At 36.7% G+C, this 19008-nt stretch overlaps 1 protein-coding gene and 1 pseudogene across 1 annotated transcript; both read right to left on the bottom strand.

Annotated features, from left to right (window-relative positions):
• Positions 1 to 344: 344 nt before the first annotated feature.
• On the bottom strand, positions 345 to 1916 carry LOC110633708 (60S ribosomal protein L31). Its single transcript, XM_021782431.2, has 2 exons — positions 1753 to 1916; positions 345 to 767 (listed from the first exon to the last, which is right to left on the bottom strand). Exons 1-2 carry the CDS (start codon positions 1833 to 1835, stop codon positions 488 to 490), a joined length of 363 nt encoding a protein of 120 aa, XP_021638123.1. The 5' UTR covers positions 1836 to 1916; the 3' UTR covers positions 345 to 487.
• Positions 1917 to 3662: 1746 nt separating this feature from the next.
• On the bottom strand, positions 3663 to 18964 carry LOC110633682 (zinc protease PQQL-like; annotated as a pseudogene).
• Between the last annotated feature and the right edge of the window lie 44 nt (positions 18965 to 19008).

Genomic DNA, 19008 nt, shown 5'->3' with positions numbered 1-19008 from the left:
AAGAAACTACCTACTTGCTCCCTTTTATAAAAATGAATGGTTACTCGCTTAATTTCACATGCGATCACAACATGGGAAGCATGGATTTGGCACTTACTGATTAAATCAACTTGTTCCATTGTTCTGGGTAGTTCTAAAAGTAGATTGTTACGAGTTTCTTCAGGTTTTTAAGTTGCACGTATTGATGAAATTTCTATCTGAATGTTGTGGCATGTAATAAACATAGTAATAACCATATGGCAAAGGCGGTAATATTTTGTTTGAAAAAACAAAGATTAAGGTCAAGCACTGATAGTAACTGCGTCCAGTATGGTTAAGGTAATAACCATATGGCAAATACCGTATGAAAATCTAAGTAACGGCAATGAAATTATCTTAGTAGAAAAAGAAAGATTCATCCGTCAGAAAACACTCAACATTTGCAAAAAAGAACTCCCATTTAACCTATAGCCTGTGATGGGAAATCTTTTTCACACAAATAGAAGGATTAGTCCTCATCTTCAATGATCTTTGTGCCCAGGCCCTTTAGTCCTTCAGATGGAGTTTCTGCAACAGTGACAAGAGAGTAGAGCTCTTCCTTTGCATCTTCATCATCGTTCCTCCTGCGAGCAATGCGAACCCTGACCCTCCTAGGAACACTTCGGATCCCCCTGCTCCAGATGTGCTTGTTCAGCTTAACATCCACTCTCACATCCTTTGTTCCCATCGCCTTCTGAGCAAACTTCCTGATCTCCTTAATAGCATTGGGAGCCTTCTTCTTGAAGGTGCTGTTCTTCCAAAATTTAGCAAGGATCAGCAATATGAACAAATAAATAATAGATCAGGTAACCTTAACATTTGCAGGAGTGCAAGTCCATTTTCAAATTAATTAGATTTACCAGCATTCAATTATCAAAACGTACAATAAGCTGCCATCAACATAAAATAATATCAAGGTGATACATGATGGCAAATTGTGCAATGCTGCCATCCACCAGAACACGATAAAAATTCCTCACTTCACTGAAGGAAAGACAAACTCACTCCTAAATGCAATTATAAATAAATGAACTACTTACACCACTCAAACACAGGAATATATAATGATATTCTCCAAGGTTAGTAACACAAGGATGTGTCTAGATGCAGGAAGGTTGCCACATTGGAAGCTCTTAAGATTTACGAGAGCAGAGGTGAAGCCAATCAACAGTTCAAAATGACATAAGATAATTCATAAATCTGCATTACCTAAACCAACTTTACCAGTCTTCTTTCTCCCAAAGCACACCTAATGGCATGCCATTTTCATCATAAACCCTACCCAACTAAACAGCAAGCTTTTTGGCTATAAGAAAGAAATCCCTAAAACCAACATTTATGATCCTAAGGTAAAGCTATGTTACTACCTATACCATAATGAGGCCATGGTTACTTAAGAATACCCATTTCCCAATAAATATATATAAAAAATGGCTATTGCAACCAACATCAGTATCCAGCATCTTTTAAATTCCATCTCCATCAATTGTACAACCCAACTATTCTCTGTCTCCATCAAGCAACCATTAATAAATGATAAATACATTGAAACCATAACTACTAATCTAAACATTAACAGATTCAAATAAAGGCCAATCCAAAGCCGTAAATAAACAAGTTATCCAGTTAACAAAGCAGTACCAAAAACAATCCAAAGAGCCAACGAAAAAAGAAGAAACTTTTAGAACTAAGCGCTCACAAACACTGAAACATATATAAAGGAAGACAGATTACCATCCATGCAAGCGCTTGTGAAGGTTGATAGTGTACTCTCTGGTAACCACCTCCTCCTTTCTCCCCTTGGTCTTATCCACCATTTTCACTCACCCAGATGACTTACCTGCATTCAGTAACGCACTTCACTTTAAGATCTCCAATACCCATAATCTATATATATTTTTTTTCCAACTAAATTACCTCAAACAGGGAGAGAAGAAAGATACCTTCGCCTACGATGGATAGCCGGAGGAGAGAGGCGTGCGAGAATGATAATGAACTGAAAAATTAGAACATAAAACCCTAATAAAGATCTACGGTTTAACGAAATGACTATTTTATCCTTGAGGGGATAGAGGTCAATATGGGCCATGTGGGCTCGACATGGCCCGGGTTTCTACAAATTACGTTAAGTTATTATTATTATTATTATTATTTTATTTCTTTACGATAAGTTATTATTTAATTATTTAGCTTCATTAACTTTCTTTTTTTTTTTTTCTTTTGAGATACATTAATTTCTTTTTCAAATGAATGGAGATGAAGTTTATCTAATGTCTTCTTCCATTAAATGGCTCAGTTTGATACCTATGTTAATATTGATCCTTCATTCTTATTTAAATTCGGTCCAAGATTAAGATATTAATATGTGAAGTTTATTCTTTTTTTTAATTATTCACCCCTAATTGTCGTACAAATTAAAAGATCACATTTACACCTAATATGAGGAGAGCAAAGATAAGGGTGAACAATTTTTTTATTATAATTTAAAAATTAAATCAAATTCAGTCAATTTATTTTTTCAAATTTTAATTTCAATTCAATTCAATTAACATTTTAAGAAAATTTTGATTATTTAATTTGATTTGATTAATTAAAAAAAATTGAAACAATAGAACCAATCGGATCAATTCAACTAAGTCTTAGACTCCCTTTTTTTTAATTTTTTTTTTCTTGTTTATATACCCAAAGACTGGAGGCCCAACTTCACAAGTCAAGTTTATCTACCAGGCGCAGCCTATAAACTAAATGTAAACCTTGCTTTAGTAATTTTTTTTCTTCTTTCCTTTGATTTCTTTAACCCTGCGTGTTGCCTTATCCATCCACCCCATCGATGACTTCGGCTATTGATGTAGGGTTGGTTCGCATTGACGTGGTCACCTCTTCTTGATTGCTCACTTTCCCTTCATGGTTGCATGTACCGAGGGAAATGGAATTGATTTTGCTCCGATGGTGATGGATGGTTTCCTAGGTTTTTGTGTTTTTTGCTCCGATTGTGATGGTAGGGCGCTCCCTGTCAACTTTTTAGTTTTGATTTTTTTTAATCAAAATATTTCAGAATTAAATGAATTTTAAAAAATAATTCTTAAGATTGACATGCATCATTTGAAGACAATTCAGGTTTTCCATGACAATACACAACTTATTAAAGCTCTTCCCTTGCACTTCCACGTCTTGCAACCAACAAAATTAGGGTATTTTCAGACAGGAGACACCACTTTTAACATGCAAAATTCCAATTCCGCGTCCGGGGTAAACAGCAGAGGCAAACTAATGACAAAAGAAACAAATAAAAATAAAAATAAAAATAAATAAACAAATAAAATGTAGTACATGCCTTTAATTTGTTACAAGGAGATATTTTTTTAATTATGTATGAGATTTTTCTTAATTAAACTTGATTTATCATGGATTTAAAATACAAAATGTATGATAAGATCAATCCATTAAATAGAGTCCTACATCCTTATATTTTGAGTTAATAATGAATCAAATTTAAGTAAGAATTTCTCAAATGGTTAACTAAGATAATCAAATTTCACATCTAGTGATGTCCAAGGCAAAAATCTAAGAAGGGAATCAAGTATTATTTATCATCAGCGTTACAAAGTTAATAATAATAATAATTATTATTATGATTATTATTATTATTATTGAATAATTGACGAATTATACAGACTGATCAGATCATAAATGATTAATACACAAGAGGTTCATGTATAAAACTAGATGCTTCGCCTAAACCAGTGGTGATATTATTTTTCTTGGAGCTAAATGCCTATAATCAAATCTTTAGTAAATAATTCTAAATTCCTGTAGAAATTCTCTGCTCTTCCCGAGTATAAGAAAACTCATCTAACCAAAAGCCTCCTAAGATCTCAGGGTACTTCTTGAATGTCTCCAGAAAGTGAGAGCCAAAACAGTTAAACCAGCAATACTTGCTATGATCTGCCATCACCAATACACTAATGTGTTAAATGGGCATCAAAATTTGAAATGGCAATATATGAGTGTATAAAGGAGGGAAAGATGCAGACACTTGATCTGAACAATTAGCTATTTCAGCAGTTTCTACAAGTTTTAATTCATGTACAGAACATTGATTTCCAAACTACATAGATCTGCTAAATAAATATCATGTAAAATCTTAGTGAAAGATGTTGAATGACATTTGGGAGATTAAAACAATCAAACAGACCTTGGCATCTCTGGCATAACTGGTACGAGTAGATTTGAAGAATGACCTCAGCAATTGAAAGCGCGATGTCTGAGGCATTAAAACGACTGCAGTATACTGTTTTTTGCAAGGATAAGGCAGTATCCTTTGCAGTGTCAACTGCACTGTTGATGTGGCAAGAGATTGTACATTAGAACGTCCTTAATCTTGAATCTGAACCAAAAATAAAATTCTGATAATCATAGCACTGAGGGAACATGATAGAGGGAAAAAAGAAGGGGCTATTTGTGCGTCTGACAACAATGAGAGCTGCTGTTGCCATTCACACAGGTATTCTGTCCTAATTAGGGAACTTATAGAAAGTAATCACATCGTGAAGTGAAATCCAACACAGAGAATGACCATTTTTTTCCACAAGTAAAACTGACTCAGATTATCACGTGGGGGAAAAAGGAATTACAACTACCCATCTCGTATGGATGTTACCACTACCAACTTTATATAAAATGATTCATGCACACCATAACAATTTACTGGTTAAAACATATTCCAGAACTCTTGTATGATATGGTCTTAAAAAAAATAAGAAAAGCATAAATTTTAAGCTTGGTTTTTCAGCTTCTTTATTAACTATGATTGTGGTTGCAACTCCATATTACCTCAATAAAGAGCATCACTCCATGAGACTTCTAGATTAAAAAACAGTCAATGGCACAAAATAGAGAAACTGCAATATAGAGTTTAGGAAAACTTGGATAAACCACCAACCTCAAAGGCATTGGCCATATCACCATTTAGATTCTTGACTGGTAGCTCCGTCAAATCCTTTCCAGCCAATAGAAGTTCTCCTGAAAGATCAATCAGAAATCAGCACTAAGATTAGAGTAGTATAATCTGCTTAATCTTCACATATTCAAGAGCCTTCTGCTGTGAGATCACCTAAAACAAACAAAAAGAAGAAAATTAGGAGTTCTGCAACTACTTAGGATTGAGAATTTGAGATGGTAGAAGAAACATTTCCAAAATTTCTATTCTATATCACCTGGGTTTCCAAAAGGAAATTAAAAGTTGGTAACTTTAGTTAATAAACTTAACCTGCAATCCATTTTCGGGGGCCATTTGCTCAAGTTCAAGTACAGTTGAAACATCCTCATCTGAAGGCCCTTCCTCTTGAAGCCGTAATATTTCATCCAAAGCAAGATCAACCTATTAAGAAGTATTGCCATATCAACAGGGAAAAAAAATGAACCAATTGACACTCAGCTATAAGCCCTTACCTTTTTACATTAGTTTTAGATGAATTGACGAAACATATACAAAAAAATATTCCTTGGTGCATGATGTTTGCGGTTGATATTTTTCTGATAGATGAGATATGAGAAGGAGTCAATAGAAAGCTAGAGTTTTGGAGAAGTGCTCTAGAGTCAAAGGGTTTTAAGTTAAGTAGAACGAAGACAGAATACATGCATTGCAAGTTCAGTGAAGGCCAAACTGGTGATAGGGAAGGAGTTAGTTTGAATGGAGTGATACTGTCCCAAAGTAATCACTTTAAATATCTAGGCTCAGTCCTTAAAGTAGATGGGGTATGTGAGGAAAATGTTAGTCATAGGATTAAAGCCGGATGGTTGAAGTGGAGACGTGCCAAGGGAGTTTTATGTGATCGTAAGATTCCCAATAAGTTGAAAGGAAAATTTTACCGTACAGCCATACGACCGGCTATGTTATATGGTAGTGAGTGTTGGGCACTGAAAGAGTCGTATGCGTCTAAGATAAGAGTTGCAGAGATGAGAATGTTAACGTGGATGAGTGGCCATACTAGACTAGATAAAGTCCGTAATGAGAGTATTAGAGAAAAGGTAGGAGTGGTGCCAATCGAAGATAAGTTGAGAGAAATGAGATTAAGGTGGTTTGGTCATGTGAAGCGTAGAAATACGGAGGCTCCAGTTAGACAAGTAGAGCACATTAGGTTAGAGGATAGAAAGAAAAAAAGGGATAGACCTAAATTGACTTGGAGGAGAGTAGTACAACACGACCTAGAAGCATTTCACATTTCTGAGGACTTAACCCAAAATCGTTTAGAGTAGAGAAAGCGAATCCATATAGCCGGCCCCAAATTTTTAGGATAAAGGCTTAGTTGAGTTGAGTTGAGTCACCACGTATATCATCAGTTTTAGAAGGTCTATTACCGCCAAGGAACACGCAAACACCAGCTGAGTATATATGGGGCAGAAAGGTAAATCAAGAACAATCCAGCGAACCGTTAATAACATGTAAACTAAAGAATATGAGATACACACCTGCCCATGCTTGAAACGTAGCACTTGCATGATTTTTGTTTCAAGAAGTTTGCTTAGGAAGCCAACACGGTGAATCTCTTCTACCTGTCAATTAAAATTTTCCAACAGAATAAAAGGACATTCTCAATTATCAGTGAGATGAAGTCATGAAAAATCAAGGACTATCATAAACAGCCACAAACCATTGTCCCGTTCTTCAGCACCACAGGAAAGCTTAGCTGAACTGAACATTGTGCTTCCACCATGGGGCTTCATACCACTTTACTACAAGAATAGCAAGTGCATTAGAACACATCTCAACCTAACGAAAATATACGGGCTCACAGGCACAGAGACATAAGTGCTAGTAATGAAGATATTGGAAGTTTCACTATTGTCTCAAATTCAAAAGAAAAACAGGGACCAGAAGTGATATCTATTCAGCTGGGACAGAAAAAGGTAATTGATTGTCTGATCAAGAAAGAAAGAGCGAGAGTATGATTGGCTGTTTCCTCGTCATAGAAAAATCAAAACTTTACCGTTTCCCCTTGTCATACCAGAACCTTCTGATTAACTGTCTTCAATGTTTCATGAAAGTTACATACCTTTTCTACCACTGAAAATAGATAATAGAATACTTTCCTAATTGCCGAATTATGCTTGTAGGAAATGTGAACGGTAAACCTTTGAGGTCATCCCAGTTAAAGTGGAGAATAGGTTCAGGAGGTTTTGGTATTCCACCCTGCATGGAAAATCACAATCAGTCAATGCAACATTAATATCTCCACATTCGCATAATTAAAAGGACTACCAACTCACCAAATACTGCAATATCAGAGGAAGTGCAATAGTGGGATCAAGATTTCCAACAATCACAACAGTAAAAGTTGAAGGATCCTTAAAACAGCTGTTAAAATATTTGCAAGCTTTTAGTGGATCAACTTTTCGTAGATCATTTATTCTAATAGGCTGCAAAATCATAAACAAAGCCCAAATTTTAAGAAGGGCACGTCTATCTTCAAAGTGATAGTGAGCCCAACAGAGGAAATCCAGCATACCCTAAAAAAATAGCAGTTCCCATAGTTGAGCTCCTTACCTCGGTCTGCCAAAGCAGTATAAGGATCTCTCTCTTGAGCACGAACTGCTTCCTCAGCCATTTGCATCACTATTTTGGCATCTTCTTCCCCAGGTATTACATTTTTTGTAAATAGTTGATAGACAAGCTGTTGGAACAAGCATATTAATATAAGAGGCCAATTTTTGCCAAAACTTAAAGATAATCCTTCTATATATTAGGTTCAGTGAATCAGGATAGGATAGTTCATACTGTCAATGATAGGAGAGCATGATGGTCATTTCTAGTTTTGAATGTAAGATAAAGAAACAAAATATTTCCTCATGTCTTCTGAATCGTCAGACATGAAGTAGTTATTGAACGCAAATATGATGATCTAGGAGACATCTTATTGCTGATACATCCAACTCAGTATGGCATGATTGTCCTCTCCTTCCCCATCAGCCAAGTTTCCCATAGGCTATTCAAGCCACACCAAAAATGAAACAGAAAGGATGAGCAAGGTAGCTATTTGATAAAAATATACACAACCTAATTCTCTTTCTACAGAACATAAGATGTTCATGATTGCAATTACACTTTTATGGGTCAACAGGGGGATAATAGGGGAGAAATTTGGTTTTGCCCGATACTATGCGGAATGACTACTCCACCAGCATCAAAAGATGAGATTAGACATGAAGGTCCTACAGGGTCAAGGAAAACCCAAATATAAGCTATAACGGGAGAAAAGACACATAAGTTAACAAAAAGCATTGCACCAGATGGGGAGAAAAGGCAATGACATGTAGCATTCTTTTACTGCACTTTGTTGGAATAAAGTATGATTGAATTGAGATATTTGATAATGACCGCTACAGTGTGTAAGTGACATTGGCATTTGGCAGTGTGCAAATCGGTGTTCTGATCTTGTCCCCTGCACCCCACCATCCAAACAAAAAGAAGGGGGAAAAAGATCATATAGATTCAAGAACAGTTCCCAATTTAAATCTAACCGAAAACAAAAAATGAAATTCCTTTTTAAGAGACACAGAAAGGCAGATACAACTATGATGCAGGACAACCTGAAGGTCTTAGAATTAATGTTGAAAATTGAGGCTTTTATGAAGGCTAAAATGAGCAAGAATTTGGGTGGAGAATTAGGATTTGTGAAATGATGGAATTAAGAAGTAAATTTAAACAAGACGAAATGATTTGCGAGCAGTGAACAGTAAAATAAGGTTCATGCTTCATATCTAAACTTCCTTAGGCATCACAAATAGGGTTAAATTGCATCACACAACTCAAAGCATAATTGCTAGAATTCACATTGATAAAAAACTTCTAAACAACATTACAAACACAGGTACTTAATGGACTTATAAAGTAATAATTAAACTTTAAGGATTTGGACTCTAAAGGTAAACCTTAACCTTTAAGTGATCCCAAAAAGTAATTATTAACCAAAAAGGACTCTAAATAAAGATTCCTCAAGAAATCTAGATCTTTCCAGCAAATATGAAATTACAAAATTATCTCTATGACTTATATAAAGGACCAACATCTAATATATTTACATAAACACACAAGTAAAACTCTAAAAGAACTAGAAAGTACTTTATAATTTCCCCAGTAAACTCTACATTAAAACTGAAACATGATACTAAGCTTCTTGAGTATTTCACTATGAATTTTCTCAAATTCCTTGGCTGCATCAAACTTGTATCCATCATAAAAGCATGATAAATAAATATTGCCATAAATGTAACAAACATAACAAAGCAAACCTGCAAAGCTGTTTCCAGATCTGAGGGCGAACAATCACCTGAAAAAGTTCTCATGTATGCTCCAAGTTTTGTACCAACTTCGACTCTCCTACCAGCAACCATATCCCTTAGAATGGATGGTCTATAACCAAATACACCAATTTCTCCAGCAATGGTTGATCCCATTGAGGATGAAAAATAATAACTTTCTGGGATTTCAGACAATCCACCATATGAGAACCCAGTAAAGAGAACCTGTTGAACAAGTGTTTGACTAGAATTAATGGCTTCCACATAACCAATTGTATTCTTAATTCACTAGTGACACAAATTAAATGCATTAATTAATATGGTGCTGTTATATGGGCATCAAAATTCAATTGCAAAATAGGAACCATAACAGAAATCTAAAAAATAAGATAAATAAAAAAAAATCATAGTGGCGCCAATTTTTATGTTTAGCAGAAAATACATCTACCAAAAATCTGACAGGTACACCACATCAATTTAGACACATTTGTTCTCTATGTGCTTATTATCACAATTGTAATGACCATAAAGCTATATCAAGCTTGGGATTGGTAAATAAACTTCCATTGATGCTTTGGTAGTGCCCAAACCAACATTGAGTTAACCAAAAGACTAAATATAGTAACCTGTATAGTGCCAACGATTGGAAAACCCACTCCACAAATATATGCTATGTTTTGGTTTGATGGAGCAAGAGAATTGCTGAAAAAGCACAAGTCAAGATAGGAAGGGCATTTTTGATAATAAGAGTTGACAGAGGACTTGGTCCTCAAACACAGCTATACGCCGAAAAGAAATTAGAGGAGTCAGCTTCATGCGATAAGAAATTATAATTCTTTTTGACTTGAGTCATGATTCTCTATTTATTCACTTCTCAAAATTCATTTGATCAGAGATCTGGCTGTCAAGACTCCATCCCATTGGATTTCACTGCTATATATGGCAATCTGTTTAAAATGATTAAAGTGGACCACCTCAACAATTAAAATTACTCCTAAAGTAACTTTAGAAGTAATAACCTTTTGCTTGCACCCAACAAATTTTCAGAAATTTTATACTTAGTTTTTCTTCTAATCTGCTTCATCTCTAGCCAAGAAGACTACATAGAATGGTGAACAGGGTGCTGCTGCCTCTACAAACAAAAAAATCACAGTTGGAGAGCACATGCAATGTTGAGATTCTTATACAGAAATTGTGTGAGCCATGGAACAGAAGTTCAAACAGATAGGTAATTTTAGAAACAGATTTTGCACTTTCTACATGAAATTGTAACTGATCATTGAGGAAGTTTGTACACTTATAGCAAACTCGCATGCCATTTGATAGGATTAATTCAGAAGCTACAACATTTGAATAGTCAAGCTAATGTAGGATACTCCTGGAGTAATTCTTTAATTAATTAAGTTCATAATAATGTAATCAAATAATGCAAACACTCACACAAAATGAGGTCTTGCAAAGAAACTATTTGGCTGACAGTGAATATAGGATTATATCAAAGCATGAAACTACAACATTTCGAACATAGAAAACAAACATTTAGTCAAACTAAAACGAGCTAAGTATAAGAAACAATACAACCCAACAGAGTTATATAATTCTGAAGTTATTTTGACAAGGGAGAGAGATAGAGCTTGGCATATTAATACAAACTTCCAAAGCAACATAACAGTTGAATTTACCCTGGATTTGGCTTTGTAGCAACAATTTCCTCTGGAATTTTTTCATCATCCCAAGGGCTAATGCTTCCTTCCCCCTCAAGAATATTTATTTTCAATAGCACTTTTTTCAGATCATCAACTGTTGCAGAAGCTTGGTGTTCAATTGTCTTCATAACACAACTACATGATGTTTGCAACTTCTCAGAATCCTTGGATACCTCTAGTGCCAATATCCCTAAGGAAACATAAATCATGGCAGAAGCAGTCATACCTAATCTATTACAGTTTTCAGAAACCAGTTGATGTAAACATGCAGTAAGTACTCAAACGGTAGAATTGTTTTTTGAAGTTGAGCTTCATACCCAATCCCAACAACAGGTTCATTTCGGAGAAAATGCTGCAAAATTAAACAGAGCAGAAATTATTTGGATGCATCCATTGAAGACACCAAATTAATCATTGTGAAGTTACAAGAAAACAAATGTTTCAATGTACTTGTAAATATTCATCTCTCAAGTTGGTTGATTGCATTTGATCATGCTCTAGATAGGCAGACTCAATCTCAGCCATTAGTAAAGCTCGATCGATAGATATTTCACATTCTGAAAAACCATGTAATCATACTCTTGCAACCTGATATTTAAGTTAGCTGGGAATACAATAACAAAAACAACAAAGAAAAAACAAATAAGTTTAAAAATCAAAATGAAGACACACCTCAAGGAGCATTGACTCTAGAGCCTGCAGAGTGCCTTTCTCTTTACAGGCTGAAGTCATTATACAAGCCTTCAATGGACGAACTAGAACATCTGCTGCAGCTGAGCATGAGAAATAGGGTGGATCCTTCCTGCGAGATAACTTAAAGAATCTCTAGTTTAGAGCACAGAGAAACATGGATTCTACAAGCATATCCTTGTCGTCCTTCACCTTCTTCAGCTCATCTGCAGGCATCTTATAGCTAATCATCATGTTACATATTATAGAAGGAAGAAGAGAAATAATATTGTTAGGCAGAATAATCAAGTAGAGAATGTTTTGGAGGGAAATGTTGTTGAGGAAGTTAGAAGAAAGAACTGAATTTGTTAATTTGTCACAGTTAGTTGTGTAACTGTTGTATAAAAGGAAAGGTCCTCATTAGTATTCATTCATTCCATTAATGAATCAATAACGGACTTTTCTCTCTCTGATTCTACTCTTTTCTTTTCTCATCTAAGTCTAATTCTCTTCTCATCTACTTTCTATTCTCTAGATCTGTTTCCAATCTTTGCAATCAGAGGTTGAATTAGGGTTGAACCCTAACAATTTGGTACTAGAGCAGGTTATGAAGGGATCAGATCTGCAATTGTGATTCTGGCAGTCGCATGATGACCAGATCTGGAGTAGTTACTCAGGATTCAATTAATTCAGCTAAAATAGCTGAATTGGAGGAACAGATTAGGGTTATGTGGGAGGTGTAGAAGAAGGATAAGGAAGAATTGAGGGGAGAAATTAAGCAAAATGCAGACAAGATCTTGGAGGAGATGCGATCCTTGTTTGCAGTTGTTATGATGGATAAAAGTAAGGGAAATAATTCTGGAGAAAATGAAGTAGCTGGATCTGTTACTGCTGCTCTTGGAGGGAAGGGAATTCTGCCCAAACCAAATGAGAATGGGAATCAGCTACAAAAAGAAGATAATAGTGCTGGATCTACAGCGGACAATGAAGGTATGTCAAAGATCTTGCCTAAAGTCAAATTAGTGACATTTGATGGGAAGGAACCTAGGGCTTGGATTAGGAAATGTATCAAATACTTTGAGGTGTATAGAGTACCTAAAGATCAAATGGTAGGAATTGCTAGCCTATTTTTAATAGATAGGGCTGATGCCGGGTATCACAATTGGATGAAAGGGGATGGATCTCATGCTTGGGATGATTTTGAAAGAGAATTTTGTGGATGATTTGGAGAGGATGGGCTAGAGGATATAGTGGAAGAAATTATGAAGATGAGACAAGAGAGATCTATTGAAGAATACTTGGATAAGTTTGAGGATATTAGAATAAGGTTGGAAAGGGTGATGCCTAGTTTGGGAGAAGCATATTTCCTTTCTGGTTTCATTGGAGGATTCAGAAAGGACATTAGGCCCATGGTGAGAATGATGAGACCTACTACCCTTGCCCATGCTTTTGAAATTGCCAAATTTCAAGAACAGCTACTTAATTGTAATAAGAAACCTAATTCTTTCACCAGAACCTACCAGAACAGTACCAGAACTTCCTTTGTTCCAACATCATCATCTTTTCCTTACAAACCTGCCCCAACTCATCAAAATTTTCCTTATGCACCCAAACCACCCAATTCTAATCAAAATAATAACCTGAAACAGCCCATCTCCACCCAAAAACCAGTACTTGCAACCAGTCAAGCTTCTGTCAACCAAACTGCTACTAAACCAAATACTAATACTGCACCTAATTCCAACAATATTAGACAACCAAGGCCCTGCTTTAAATGTGGAGATAAGTACTTTCCTGGTCATCAATGTAAGCAACAGAAATCTGTGATGGCTATTCAATCTTGTGAAAATGAGGAATCTGCATTCCAAATACAAGGGCAGGAAATGGAAGATGGGGAAGAAGTGTGGCATGATGTTATGGAAGGGGATGGAAGTGGAGTTGCAAATGAGATAACCCTTTCTGTACATGCTATTAAGGGTAGACAGGGGATAAAAACTATAAGGGTGTTAGGGAAGCATAAGAACAGGGAGTTATTGATTTTAATTGACTATGGCAGCACTCATAGCTTCTTAGATGTTAAAGTAGCAAGGGATTTGAAGGTGCCAGTGGTAGATGTGACTGCTTTTGCAGTAACAGTAGCTGATGGTAGAAGAATTTCCAGCACTTGTATCAGTCCTAATTTTAACTGGAAAATTCATCATTATTCTTTCTGTTTTGACTTCAGGTTGCTGGATATGGGGAGCTTTGATATGATACTTGGAGTTGATTGGCTGAAAACTTTTAATCCAATTTTATTTGACTTTGCGAGTTCCTCAGTCAGTTTCCACAGGGCTGGTACAAAGATTACATCGCAAGGAATCACAGATGCCACTCCACAGCAAACACTTTTGAATTGTATGAGCTGTGGTAAGCTAGTTCATAAGAAGGGAGGAGACTTTCAAACCCCATTATTCTGTCCACAGATTTCTCCACTGCAGGGGCCTATTACTGAAAGTGCTGCCATGGCAACTAATTCATCCTCTACTATTTATCCTATGGATTTGCAACTATTATTGGACAAATTCCATTGTATATTTGAGGATCCTAAAGTGTTGCCACCTTTTAGAAGCCATAATCACTCAATTCCTTTACTGTCATCTGCTCAGCCTGTTTATATCAGGCCATATAGGTATCCACACTTCCAAAAGACTGAAATAGAAAAATTGGTAAAAGAAATGTTAGGGAGTGGAGTCATACAGCAGAGTAATAGCCCTTATGCTTCTCCAGTGTTGCTTGTCAAGAAAAAAGATGGCTCATGCAGGTTTTGTGTTGATTACAGAAGATTGAATGATCTCACCATTAAAGATAAATTTCAAATTCCTATTACAGATGATCTTCTAGATAAGCTTCATGGTGCTTCAATCTTTTCTAAGATTGATTTGAAAGCTGGATACCATCAAATCAGAATGAATCCCTCAGATGTTCATAAGACAGCCTTTAGAACACACCATGGGCACTATGAGTTTACTATCATGTCTTTTGGGTTGACAAATGCTCCAGCTACATTTCAAGCTCTTATGAACCACATTTTTCAGCCTTTTCTGAGGAAGTTTCTTTTGGTATTCTTAGATGACATTCTGATATATAGTTCTTCATGGAAAGAGCATTTGCAACACCTAGAAGAAGTGTTTAAAGTCCTGCAACAACAGAAACTATATGCTAAGCTTAGCAAGTGTTCTTTTGGGAAGCATGAGATTGATTATTTGGGATACATTATTTCTGGCAAAGGTGTAGCAACTGATCCTACTAAGATACAAGCCATGGTATCTTGGCCTACTCCCAAATCAGTAAAAGAACTCAGGAGTTTCTTGGGATTAATTGGCTACTATAGGAAATTTGTTCCTCATTATGGAATAATTAGCAAGCCCCTTACTAATTTACTAAAAAAAGATGCATTTCAGTGGGATGAGAAGGCACAACAGGCCTTTGAGCAACTTAGGGCTGCTATGTCCCAAGCTCCTATGTTAGCCTTGAAAAATTTTACAAAACCTTTCATAGTGGAGACTAATGCTAGTGGTATGGGTATGGGAGCTGTGCTGCAATAGGATGGGCATCCAATTGCCTTTATTTCTAAGGCATTTAGTCCTAGGACAAAGTCTTTGTCAGTTTATGAAAGGGAATTATTGGCTATTGTTGTGTCAAAATGGAGACATTACTTGGAACAGGGACCATTTTTCATAAAGACTGATCATGAGAGTATCAAACACTTGTTAGAGCAGAGGCTGCATACTAACTTGCAACTCAGAGGGGTTTCTAAATTGCTGGGTCTGCAATTCAGAATCCTATACAAAAGAGGGGTGGATAATAAGGTGGCAGATGCCCTGTCTAGGAGACCTGCACCTTTGGAAGCTACTTTACTGGCCTTGCATTCTTCTTCTCTGCAGTCTACATGGATGTCACAATTAATTCATAGCTATGCTACTGATAAGTAAGCTACTGACTTAATTTCTCACCTCTCTATTGATGCAAATGCACATCCTGGGTACTCTTTGAAAGATGGACTGTTGTTTTACAAAGACAGACTTTATGTGGACAGAACAGGGCATTTGGGGGAGCATTTATTGGCTCTCTATCACGACTCACACTTAGGAGGGCACTCAGAAATTAATGCTACTTCAATGAGACTTAGCAGGCATTTCTTTTGGCCTGGGATGCTTAACGCAGTAGTGGAGTGGGTCAGAAGTTGTGATGTTTGTGCCAAGCGTAAGGTTGAGACTTGTGCCACCCCTGGGCTGTTACAACCTTTGCCTATTTCTCATCAAGCTTAGCAGCACATCACTATGGACTTTGTGGAGCAGTTGCCAAAGTCCAAAGGCAAAGACACCATTCTTGTGGTCATTTGCAAATTTACTAAGTAGTACACCATTCTTGTGGTCATTTGCAAATTTACTAAGTAGCTCACTTTTTGCCACTTCAGCATCCTTTTTCTGCTTCTGATGTTTCCAAATTATTCTTGGATTTTGTTTTCAAATTACATGGCTGTCCTATTACTATTATCTCTGATAGAGATAAGACCTTTACTAGTTCTTTTTGGAAAGAACTATTCAGGTTGTTGGGGACCAAATTGGCTTATACTTCAGCATACCATCCCCAATCAGATGGTCAGTCTGAAAGGCTAAACCAAAATCTGGAAGGGTACTTGAGGTGTATTTGTTATCAACAACCACATTATTGGGCCAAGTGGTTACCATTGACCAAGTGGTTACCATTGACCGAGTGGTGGTATAATACTAGCTATCATTCTTCCTTGAAAATGACTCTATTTGAGGCTCTCTATGGTTACAAACCACCTCCCTTGACATTTTTGCCTTTGGATAATACTGTTGTAGGTGCTGTTGTTGACTTTGTGAAGGATAGGCAGCACATGTCTCAGCTAATTAGGGAAGAATCTACTAATGGCTCAGAATAGGATGAAACAGTATGCTGATAAAAAGAGATCTGAGAGGACTTTTGAAGTGAGGGACTGGGTTTACCTTAAGTTGCAGCCCTACAGACAAACATCAGTGGCTCTAAGAAAGAATTTCAAGCTAGCAACCAGGTTCTATGGTCCATTCCAGGTGGAGGCTAAAGCGGATTTTGTTGCTTATAAATTGAAGTTACCTCCCACAGAATCCATTCATCCTGTTTTTCACATGTCACTCTTAAAGAGAAAAGTAGATGAAGGTACTGTTGTAGTCCAAGATCTTCCCACTTTTCAGGATGACATGATTGTTGTAGCTCCTGAGAGGGTGTTGAAGATAAGAACTGTAACCAGGCAATAGCAGCAAGTCCTTCAAGGCCTCATTAAATGGCTTCATTTGCCTTAGGAGGAAGCTACATGGGATGATCAATCTTTTATCTAGAGCCAATTTCCTGACTTTAAATCTTCTTGGGGACAAGAAAATTGTCTTGGGGGGAGTATTGTTACGTATTATAGAAGGAAGAAGAGAAATAATATTGTTAGGCAGAAAATCAAGTAGAGAATGTTTTGGAGGGAAATGTTGTTGAGGAAGTTAGAAGGAAGAACTGAATTTGTTAATTAGTCACAGTTAGTTGTGTAACTGCTTTATAAAAGGAAAGATCCTCATCTATATTCATTCATTCCATTAATGAATCAATAACAGACTTTGCTCTGTCTTATTCTACTCTTTCTCTTCTCATCTACTTTCTATTCTCTAGATCTATTTTCAATCTTTGCATTCAGAGGTTGAATTAGGGTTGAACCCTAACACATCACTGCAGACTGCCACAAGCGAATAAGGACAACAGTTTTAAAGTAGACAATTTCTATGTTGTCGTAGATTTTTTTGAATTTCCCATTCATATTTGAGTTTCAAGGTGCACTAACCCCAGCAGCTTCAGATTCAACAAAACATGAAAAATGTGGTTCCTCATGGGTTGGAATTTCAAATATTGGTATCAATAAGGGGTCAGGTTCAGGATATTTGTGCCCGAAATGCATCTTTATCAACTCAACTACACTCTGAAGGAAAACGAGAGGATCAGGTATTGTTGAGAAATTTCAAGTAAAGCACAAGCTAGAATTCAACGAGATCTAGAGAAGAACAAATATTGTTAAGGAATTTTGAGTAGAAAACTCAATAAAATTGCAAAAGAACTTATATACATAAGCAACTTCAAACCTGGGTATCAGAAAAATCTCCAACAGCTATCACTGCCATGTTTTGAAGATGGTACCATTTCCTGTAAAACTGCTTTACAGTTTCAGCAGAAACTGTTCGAATCACCTTCTCTAATCCAATTCGTAAGCGGTCAGCATACTGCAACGAAACAAGGTTTTGTAAATAACATGATATTCTAAATCACTCAAAGTAAGGAAAGAACAATCACAAGGCAAAACAGCCAGGCCTCAGCTCACTAAAGGAGCCTCATAAATGCATTTATCATGCAATAACTAGCTAATGAATCTACAAACACCAACCAAAAGGTTGAAAATCAACAGAGATACCTTTGAAACTTCCATCATAAGAATCCAATAAGCATCCTGCATTCTTCCACTAGCATTCCTATTCCCTCTATGCTCTTCCATAACAGCTCTCTCTTTATCCAAATCGTCTTTGGATACCCTAACCTACACAATTTTTGCATGGGCATACACACTAGTATAAGTAAGCCTTACCCAAAAGAGACAAAGAAATGAGGTCATTTGATACCTCAGTACTGAATTCAGCCAAGACAGAAATGGCCTGAGATAGCAATTCCGGCTTATCAACAGGCACAAACAGCTCATATACAGTCTCATCAGCAGACGTGACCGCATTTTGGCAAGCACCAATCTCCGCCCCAATACTCTCAAGAAATTTAACAATATCGTGATTCGTGTATTTGTTAGTAGCGCTAAAAGCGAGATGCTCTACCATGTGAACCACTCCACGCTCCTCCTCCTCTTCCAAAACTGAGCTGCCACAATCCTAAAATCAGCCCCTAAAAACACAACAATCCCGACACATATCATACAATTTGAAAATCGGTGATATTACCCAGCCTTGACGGCGAGGGCGAGAGCGGCATGCATTCTAGGCTTGGAGTTCCGGCGAACATAGTAAAAGAGGCAATTGTCGATGCGGCCATAGTCAGCGCCGACTGGTTGGTCCTCTAGAACTTGGTCCAGGTCTACGTTAACCAGTTTCAGTGACCGGAAGCCATGTTTCTTGGCGATCTGCGACGTCGTCTCCGACGGAAGCAAATCCATCCCTCCTCCCTCTCAGCTGTAGATTATCATTATTATTCAGTTATAATTAATTTCTCTTATACACGAAAAATATAAAAAATTAAA

This window comes from Hevea brasiliensis, chromosome 4 (assembly GCF_030052815.1).
Source record: "Hevea brasiliensis isolate MT/VB/25A 57/8 chromosome 4, ASM3005281v1, whole genome shotgun sequence".
Classification (NCBI taxonomy): domain Eukaryota; kingdom Viridiplantae; phylum Streptophyta; class Magnoliopsida; order Malpighiales; family Euphorbiaceae; genus Hevea; species Hevea brasiliensis.
Note: the sequence above shows the minus strand (reverse complement) of the source record. Positions and strands in the feature narration are given on the sequence as shown.